Below are 9,097 nucleotides of genomic sequence, written 5' to 3'. Positions count from 1 at the left end.
TTATATTTAGATCATAACCTAATTTATAATTTGTATATTTTCTCTCATATACATATAGATCATAAACTAATTTATGATTCCTAGCTATTAGTTATCAAAACAAGTATAATTCTTATTTGGAGTAATATAGTTTGTACTTTGTAGGTACTAAAATATTTCTTTCACAATAGTTTAGGTACCATTTGTGGTATTTACCTTTTCAAATATATACCACGTAAGTGACTTTAACGGAAAAACTAACGGAGGTACCATTTTAGGTAATGGCGCAAAACTAGTGGTACCATTTTGAGTAATTAAAATGTCTAGGTACCAAAAAATACCTTACACAATAGTTCAGGTACCATTCTAGGTTTTTACCTTTTCTCCAAACAATCTCTCCGTCTCATTATCATTTATTTGGAGTGTTGTTAAATGTACTCAGCAAATTTCTAAATGTACCCAGTAAAACAAAATAACCCCCCTAAAAAAACAAGACAAGAGAAAGAAGAAAAATAACTGCCTGGTTACGCACCCAGCAATATCGAAGGAGACGCAGACCTTGAAGAACCCATAAATAATTTGGAAGAGGGAGGAGAGAGGACAACCCATGAATCACTTAAGTCCTTTGAAGAATCCAGATAAAGTTTTGATGAGAGAGATGAAGCCATCTACTTCACTAATCCACATCACACCAAATCTTGATATCAAACTTCAGTTCAGTATCTTCATTGATCAAATGGATTAAAGCAGGTTGCATAAAGGAAGTGGAGATTTAAGAGCTCATATTACGATGGAGGTGAATGAGTTTAATCGATACCAACAATCATCTCTCTAAGTAGAAGTGCTACTGAAACTACATTAGATGAATAACTATAATGATTATGAATGAATGATTCCTAACATAATGCACCAACCCAATTAAGATTAGTTTTGAACTTTTGATAACAATCTCTCTCTCCCTCCTTTCTTTATGAAGGTATTAATTTGACAATCTTAGTTTTTTGGGTGAATGATCTCTCTCACAACAAGTAAACAAGTAGTTTCAATGTGCGAATTTGATCACCATTTTTTGCTAGGTGCACATTCCCTGTGTAAACTGAACATCAGTTTTGCTGGGTTTCTAAAAGGGTAAATTGGGAAAATATAATAGAAAATGACAACCCACTACAATAGACAGTTGCAAAACACAAAAAAACCACCTTGCAACAGATTTAAACAAATAAGGACATAAGCCCAAGCCCATAATGTATAGTCCCACGCCCTGTCAGCAATTTTTACGCAAAATACCAAAAAAGCCAATATTTTCTAAAATAACTACAAACCTGCCACTGCCACCACCGAATAGACCCAACTGCCTAAATCCCACACTTATCCACCATTTCCATTCAAAACAACGATTCTCTCTCAAAATCCCAAGCCTTAAATCACAGTAGCAGAAATATTCGTCCCAAAATTCTCCACCATTTCCATTCGAAACACTGATTCTCCACAGTAGTAGATCGATGCTGTCACCGATTTAGGTACTTTGTTCAACATTCTATGGCTTCTGCATGTCTGAGATTAAGTTTTTAGCTTCGCGATTTCTATGAATTTGAACTCGATTTCATCGATTGGCTTTGTGTTTGTGCATTTCATTTAGATTTGCTGTTATTTGAACTTGAAATCACGATTTCGTAATCGAGCAATAGCACTGAGTTTATAAGAATCTGAAATTCATGTTTTACAGTGCTTTTGGAGACAGTAGCAGTTTATAGATTTGATTAAGGGAGGAACATGGGTCAGCAATGATACTAATGAGCCAAAAAGAAACAGAGGTGGCAAACGATATACAGGTAATTCTCTATGCACATGCTCATTTGCAATATCTCTGCTACTGTATTTGTATCATGAGTTCTCTATGTATTGAGTGTTTTGCAACTGAGAATATGTTTATATGAATGCTATTACACATGCTAAAGTAAAATTGAAACTGCTACTGTTTCAATTGTTTCTTGTTAACTTGATCATGCTCATGCTACTGTTAAAGTAATATCTCTACTACTGTATCATGAGTTATCTATGTATTAGGTGTTTTGCAATTAAGAATATGTCTTGAATTGTCTAGACTAGTTATATGTCTGCTACTACACCTGCTGAACCTTAAGAATCACAAAAAAATCCAAAAAAAATGCTAATGTTAAAGAGCAACTACTACACGGACTAAACTAGTTATGTATCTGCTACTACACTTGCTGAACCACAAGAATTACAAAAAACACTAATGTTAAAGAGTTGCTACTACACATACTAAACTAGTTATATGTACGCTACTACACCTGCTAAAGTAAAATTTAAACTGCTACTGTTTCAATTGTTTCCTGCTAACTTGATCATGCTCATGCTACTAGGGAAAAGAAAGAAATATATTTGCTATTGTAACATGAGTTGTTTAATTATGATTTTCTTGCTACTGTGCACAGGTGCAAAATGATATGAATACCAATCCGAAAGGGAAGCGATATAAGACTCTAGCGCGTAGAAAAAAGTTTCCAAGGAAGGGTAAACAACAGCAAAAAGCCAAGGAAGTAGACAAGGTTAAAAAGCCAAGGTGTGAGCAGAAATTTCGTCAATTCAGATGCAACATGTTGGCATTTGAAGAAGTATTCACCAAGGTTTGCAAGGACTTAGGTGAGGATAAGGAGATTCTAAGAAATGAGCTAATGAAGACACCATTCTGGGATTTCATATCAATATATGATAGACGTTTGGTGTCAAAATCCACTGCAAAGAAGTCGGATAGAGAAATTCAGCGATTGATTGACTGCTATGTGCCAAAATTGAAGAAGTTCAAGTTTGGAAACAAGGTGGCTGAGATCAGTGTGTCTGATGTAGCGCAGATTTTTGGGCTGCAAAACCAAAAAAACGAGCTTAATGTGCCGACCCCACTTGAAGATTCAAAAAAGCCTATGGATAATTCAATGGTGCAAGCTTTTTTCGGCAATGAAATCAGGATAACAAAGTCAAGGATATTAGATCTCCTGGATGCATAAGTGAAAGTCAAAAGGTATGGATGGCCAATAAGAGTCACACAGCTCCTGCTACTGCATTTATTCACCACACTATTGTTTGCAAGTTCGGGTTCGACTCTTGGTTGGAGCTTTGTCAAATGCATATATTCAAAGACAGATTATGACACCATGAAGAAGTACAATTGGGCCAAAGGAGTTAGGGATTACTTACTATCGTGCTTGACTACTTCAGAGGATGGGAGGGCTCACACTAGTAGTGGATGTGTAGTATTGATCTCGATAAGCAATAGTGTTGCTGCTACTGCCTTTGAATTATGTGCTACTGCTAATACTACTTTCTTACATGCTTGTTTTTGTTTTGTAGTACTGGATTTGCGAAAGAAGCACCATGCTTTGTGAAATTGATGGGAGATGTGGGATGACTTCGTGCTGTGTAAAGTGGAGTCTCCCTGCTTTCACAACGGTGTTTAAAAAAATGCAAGTCCATCAAATTGATGTAAGTAACGGATGAAACTCCTTATAATTTTAGTTTGCAAACATTAAGCTGCTACTACTATTTTACATTTTCATTTAGCTCAACTACTGTCTTGTGATCATTTTTTCTTAGATTAATTGGGAAAACTTGTATTGCAGATTGATAATGCAAAGGATTAGACAAATACGAAGGATAACGAACAACAAGGTGATGATGATTTTATGAATCATCCACCAAAGCATGCTGCTGCAAAGCCAAAAGGCAAAAAAAGACAACGAGCAGAAGAGAAAAAAGCATCATCAAGCCAAGCTACTACGGTGGAGCAAGAAGTGGGAAAAAAACAAAGAGGGCAAATAAGCATGTCGCAGAGCAAGGGGCTGTAAAACAGACATTGAGAGATACAGTAAGACTGCTTATGCAACTTTATTGAATTTTACTTTAGCTTCTTAATTGGGTTCTGCTACTACCAAATTCTTTTCGCATTAATCTGCTACTACACTGAAAAACAATAAAAAGCTACTGCTAAAAAATAAATCATAGTTGTTATTTGTTTAAAAATAAACTATTATTTTTTCTGAGAACCCTATATTTATTAGAAAAACACTGCACTGTAGGTTGATAATGTAGTTGGTGACGATGACTTTGAGAACCCTCCACCGAAGAATGGTGCTACTACGCATGATGAGGTGGGAAAGAAGAAAGCAGCGAGGAAGAACTTGAAGAAGGGTGCTACTGCACAAGTTGAAGAGGGTGTTTTTGTGGTGGCTGAGAAGGGTGGTCCTGCAGAATCAGAAGAAGCTGCTCCTATAGTGACTAAGAAGGGTGCTACTGCACAAGCCGAAGAGGGTGCTTCTATGGTGGCTGAGAAAGGTGATCCTACAGAATCTGAAGAGGATGCTCATGTGGTGTCTGAGAAGGGAGATGGTGCGCAAACCAAAGAGGGTGCTAGTGTACAACTTGAAGAAGGTGCTACTGCACAAGCCGAAAAGGGTACTCCTGTGGTGGCTAAGAAGGGTGCTATTGCACAAGCCGTAGAGGGTTCTAGTGGACAAGCCGAAGAGGGTGCTACTTCAGAAGCCGAAGAGGATACTCGTGAAGGCCTTGAATCATTCGACATGACATTACATAGTTGGGTAAGTATAAAACTTAGATTACACTTATAGTAGATATGAGTGGAATTAAACTTCACTCATTTATTTGTCCTTTTTTTTTTTGCAGCTGGAAGGGAATGAAAAAGCTGCTGTTGTGGACGATGAAGGTGAAACATATGAAGAAGCAACAGCAAACACAGAAGAGATTTTGAAGAAGTTTTTCAATAAAGATAAGGATGCGGATCAAGGAGGAGGACATGAAGAGTTTGCAAGTGAGAAAATGTATGATCCGGAGGACTTCAGGTTGTATGAAGAGTTTGTTGAAAAGGAGTTTAGGGAATTTCCAAAAGCAACTAGTGATGAGGAGTTGGAATACTGGCAAGGTTTGGCCAAAGTAAGGGGAGAAATGGTGGCGAGTGCAATCTATAGCTACAAATCAAAGAATGACTCCTATGTGATGCTTTGGGATGAAAGAGAAGAATTGAAGAGAAATAACAAAAAGTTGAAGAAAAAACTGGAGCAGAAAAATGATTACATAAAAAAGTTGGAATACAAGTATAAATTGTTGTTGCTAGGACAAAAGGGAGAAACGAGTGAGGTTGGTGTTACAACTCAGATTGAAGGAGGTTCAGATGGAAATGATGTAGAAGGTTTAGGAGCGGAAAAGGTTGCTACTGCAGAGGGAGAAGAAGGTTTAGCTGAAAATGTTGCTACTGTAGGGGAAGAAGAAGGTTTAGCTAGAAATGTAGAAGGTGCAGGGGAAGAAGGTTGTTCAGATGTAGGAGGTGCAGCTGAAAGAGAAGGACCGAGGACACGTTCAGTTGTAAGAAGGATCAAAGCAAGAACCGACCGGAAAGAGAAGAAGATGGAAGATTTTGAGGTCCAGATTCCCTTAAAGAGACAAAGGAAGAAGCGTGATTGAAAGTCTATGTGTTTGTATAGGAGGGCTGCTACTACGTATTGCTGTTTAGTTTGAGATTATGAACTCATTAGGATCACAATTTTTCTCTGTTTAGTAGGTCATTTTTTTTTGGATATTGCGGATTAATCAATTGTGCGGTCAACTATTGTTTTATCATATGGATGAATATAGGCATGATGTCTCTTGATATCTTGTGATCTTCAGATGTGATGCTCTTGATTACATTGTTTAGTAATGCTACTACTGTATTTGGAGTGTTTAGGTTTTTGTTGTTTAAAATGCTGCTACTATATTTAGTGTTTAGGTTTCTGGTTTTTCTAGAAGCATATCATTACAACATTCCCTTGTTTTGTTGTATGAAATTGAAAGGCTCTTTATAGATTGACATTTTCTTTTGATATACCACAGTTGCTACCACAAGGATCAAAAAAAAAAAAATTGCAAATGTTAAAGAGCTGCTACTACACAAACTGGACTAGTTATAAGTCTGCTTCTACACCTGCTAAATCACAAAAAATCCAAAAACAAAAATGCTAATGTTAAAGAGCTGCTACTATACAGACGAGACTAGTTATATGTCTGCTATTTCACCTGCTAAACCACAAAATCCAAAAATATTCTGATACTGCATTTACTGAGAAAAAAATCCTTGAATTCTTTTGTTTTTTATAACGAAACAAAATCTGAAACAAAATGAACCCGAAAAAAGGAAGTATGCGGCTGCACCACAAAGAGACCATACTAAATGATGAAAGTATATCAATGAACCCTAAAGGGTAGCGTGCCGCTGCACTGCTAAAAAAACTTCTAAAAAGTACTCAAATAGGATTGGTGCATGTCCTGCTGTTGTGGTGGCCTAATGTGTGACAACGCGAGCAAGTGATCTCCTTGCATTGTTCACCAAAAGATCTGATTCTTCTCGACCTTGGTCTTCCAGGTGGTCTTCTAGTCTTGGGAGGCTGCAATGCGGAATCTCCAAAACTCAAGATGTTAGGCCTATCCAAATCAGGAACTGGACAGATAAGAAGCTCATATGTTTTCTTGTAGAATGTAGTCTTCCAGTAGTCTTCAATGTAGTCATATGCAAGGAGATTGGCTTTATTCATCACTTGAACAGCATGCGCACAAGGAAAGCATCGAAACTCCCAATGACGACAAGAACATTCACACCCAGCTAAATTCACCATGACGATGCAGGTTTCAGTAAAAACTTCAAAAACATCTTGACTGGACTGCCTAACTCTCCAATTCCTTCCCGTCTGCAGTGACACGACCCACCCCGAATTTCACCCTGAAACCCGGAGTAAGTCGTGCGGGGACCACCTCCAAGGAAAATTTACTCAGAAGATTTCTAAAATCTCCCTTGCAGATGGACAACCCTAACTCGAAAATTTCAAATTTACACTCTTAATACAGCACGTCCAAACATCACATAATTATCTTTCAGAAATTCTAAACATAAAATACAATAATCCAAAAGTATTCAGAGCTACTAGACATTAGCGGAAGCAAGAAAACACGAGTAGGTTAAACATGTAACCTACTGATAAAAACTGGCGGAAATACGGGTGACTATGCCTCGCCTCCTACTGGATCCAACCCGAACTCTGCAAACTGGGCAATTTAAAACGAAGGGCCCAGGGGAAAACATTTAATAACGTTAGAGTGAGTGGACAAAAATAAAATAATAAATAAATTATTTATGTTTCCCCAAATTAATTTCTAAGGAGAAAATCGAATGCATGCCGCAAGCGATAAAACCTTTATCTCATAAAATATCGAGCCTCTCAGACTCTAAAATATATGTATGTATTTACACTCGTCCATACTCCCTATATAAATTCATGGGTCTATATAGGGCTACTACGCTCGCGTCCAACGCTCACGTCACGCCTTAATGCGGTGCTACACTACACCATCAAGGTGGACAGACGGGTGTATAAATATGTGTCCATACCCCCTATATGAATTAAACACTCGAATAGGGCTACTACGCTCACGTCCAACGCTCACGTCACACCATAATGCGGCTATATGCTACGCCATTAAGGTGGACAGACACATATGGCTAGCTAGCATTTATATACATACTCTCTCATAAATACATATTTATATCCACCGAAAATCTCATTTTCGGTAACTCTCCAAAAGAAATAAAAATCGTCAAATTAAAATGACGTTAAAATATTCCGCAACATTAATTATTCAACCATGAACTATAGCATGCATTTATTTAAAATGAACGTCCACTCACAACAACCTTGTACTTGTTCTTGATGAAGGTTCCATCAACAAACAAAATTGGAGGACGGTACTGAAAACCATGGAGGGAAGCCCCATAAGCAATAAACAAGCGGCAGAAACGACCATCTTGAGTGTCAAGAACACAACGGGAACCCGGATTTGTTCTCTTTACTGCCTCTAGGTACCAAGGTAAATAGCCATAGCCTATGCCTTCATCGCCATGTAAACTTCGATTGGCAGCGTCTTTTCCCCTATACGCTGTATGGTAAGCAACTTCAAAGCCATAATCTTGCTTCAAGTAATCCATAATATCCCTAGTCTTCACCAATGGATTAGCTCGAACTTTATCACTAATGATAGTGGAAACAATATTGGATCCCAGCCTCTTGTGTTTCTGATGACGAACAACACAAACACAAGTGTGCTCATTGTTCAATTTGGTGATGTAGAAAAAGTTATTGGATTGGCGTAACGAGGCATGCACATACCATTGACAACTCTCTTTTTTCTTCTTGGCACACACAGCAATAATGCGAGACTTGTCATTTTTCATACAGCGAAACTGAAATCCGTTCTCAACAGCATATTTGCACAACTTATCCCGAAACTCAATAGCACCGCCAGTAAAAAACTGACCTATCCTGAAAATATAGTCATTCCACTCGCTTGACATGTACTTCCTCTTCATTTTGTCACTTACAAAGTTCCCTAGGATCATGTTACTGTCATCCTCACAATTAGAATCATCATTGCTAACATCGCCATCATCAAAGGGTGCTTCAATGCTAACAGTAGTAGGCTTAACAGTAGCAGATATTACAACTGTTGAAGGCATTATAGAGATAGCTGAGCTAGATCCAACATCAAAGATTTGGATATTTATGAACCGAGAGTTCAACACTTCAAAAATCTCCATCATTACGGCAATATCTTCATCAAAGTCAAGACGACAATTAGGAAGATCAATGAGCGAATATTTCAGGACATACTGACCAACCTTCAGATTCTGAAACTTCAAACAAATCTTCGCACACATATCATCATACTTAATGCTTGATGACAAGCACATAATGAAAGAATCTCCCCCATATGAAAACCTTCCAAACTTAGAATTAGACATCCTACAAAAAATGTTCACACACACTATCAAACAGAGCTATGCACAAACATAAAAAAAAAATTCAAAAAAAGGCAGCGTGCCGCTGCACCGCCAATCCGGCTAGTACACCATCTCAAACCAAAAAAAATGCAACTGAGACAAGCTAGGGAGCTGCTACCAAAAAATCCTAAAAAACACTAATGTTAAAGAGCTGCTACTACACAGACTAGACTAGTAATATGTCAACTACTACACCTGCTGAACCAAAAGAATCACAAA

General features: G+C 37.7%; 3 protein-coding genes across 3 annotated transcripts; 1 reads left to right on the top strand and 2 right to left on the bottom strand.

The window, feature by feature from the left end:
• The first annotated feature begins 3,155 nt into the window (after positions 1-3,155).
• On the top strand, positions 3,156-5,475 carry LOC101307820. The gene is made up of 4 exons (XM_004305909.1): positions 3,156-3,251; positions 3,352-3,483; positions 4,077-4,595; positions 4,681-5,475. Exons 1-4 carry the CDS (start codon positions 3,156-3,158, stop codon positions 5,473-5,475), a joined length of 1,542 nt encoding a protein of 513 aa, XP_004305957.1.
• An 818-nt stretch (positions 5,476-6,293) lies between these two features.
• Positions 6,294-6,662, bottom strand: LOC101307523. Its single transcript, XM_004305908.1, has one exon. It carries the CDS (start codon positions 6,660-6,662, stop codon positions 6,294-6,296), a length of 369 nt encoding a protein of 122 aa, XP_004305956.1.
• A 1,046-nt stretch (positions 6,663-7,708) lies between these two features.
• LOC101307236 lies at positions 7,709-8,839 on the bottom strand. Its single transcript, XM_004305907.1, has one exon. It carries the CDS (start codon positions 8,837-8,839, stop codon positions 7,709-7,711), a length of 1,131 nt encoding a protein of 376 aa, XP_004305955.1.
• Positions 8,840-9,097: the final 258 nt, after the last annotated feature.

This window comes from Fragaria vesca, linkage group LG6 (genome assembly GCF_000184155.1).
Source record: "Fragaria vesca subsp. vesca linkage group LG6, FraVesHawaii_1.0, whole genome shotgun sequence".
NCBI lineage: Eukaryota > Viridiplantae > Streptophyta > Magnoliopsida > Rosales > Rosaceae > Fragaria > Fragaria vesca.
Note: the sequence above shows the minus strand (reverse complement) of the source record. Positions and strands in the feature narration are given on the sequence as shown.

Coding starts and splice junctions, on each gene's coding strand:
- LOC101307820 (XM_004305909.1), top strand. CDS start 3,156: ATGAAGAAGTACAATTGGGCCAAAGGAGTTAGGGATTACTTACTATCG. Junction 3,484..4,076: donor TGCAAGTCCATCAAATTGAT/GTAAGTAACGGA, acceptor ACTGCACTGTAG/GTTGATAATGTAGTTGGTGA. Junction 4,596..4,680: donor ACATGACATTACATAGTTGG/GTAAGTATAAAA, acceptor TTTTTTTTGCAG/CTGGAAGGGAATGAAAAAGC.
- LOC101307523 (XM_004305908.1), bottom strand. CDS start 6,662: ATGGTGAATTTAGCTGGGTGTGAATGTTCTTGTCGTCATTGGGAGTTT.
- LOC101307236 (XM_004305907.1), bottom strand. CDS start 8,839: ATGTCTAATTCTAAGTTTGGAAGGTTTTCATATGGGGGAGATTCTTTC.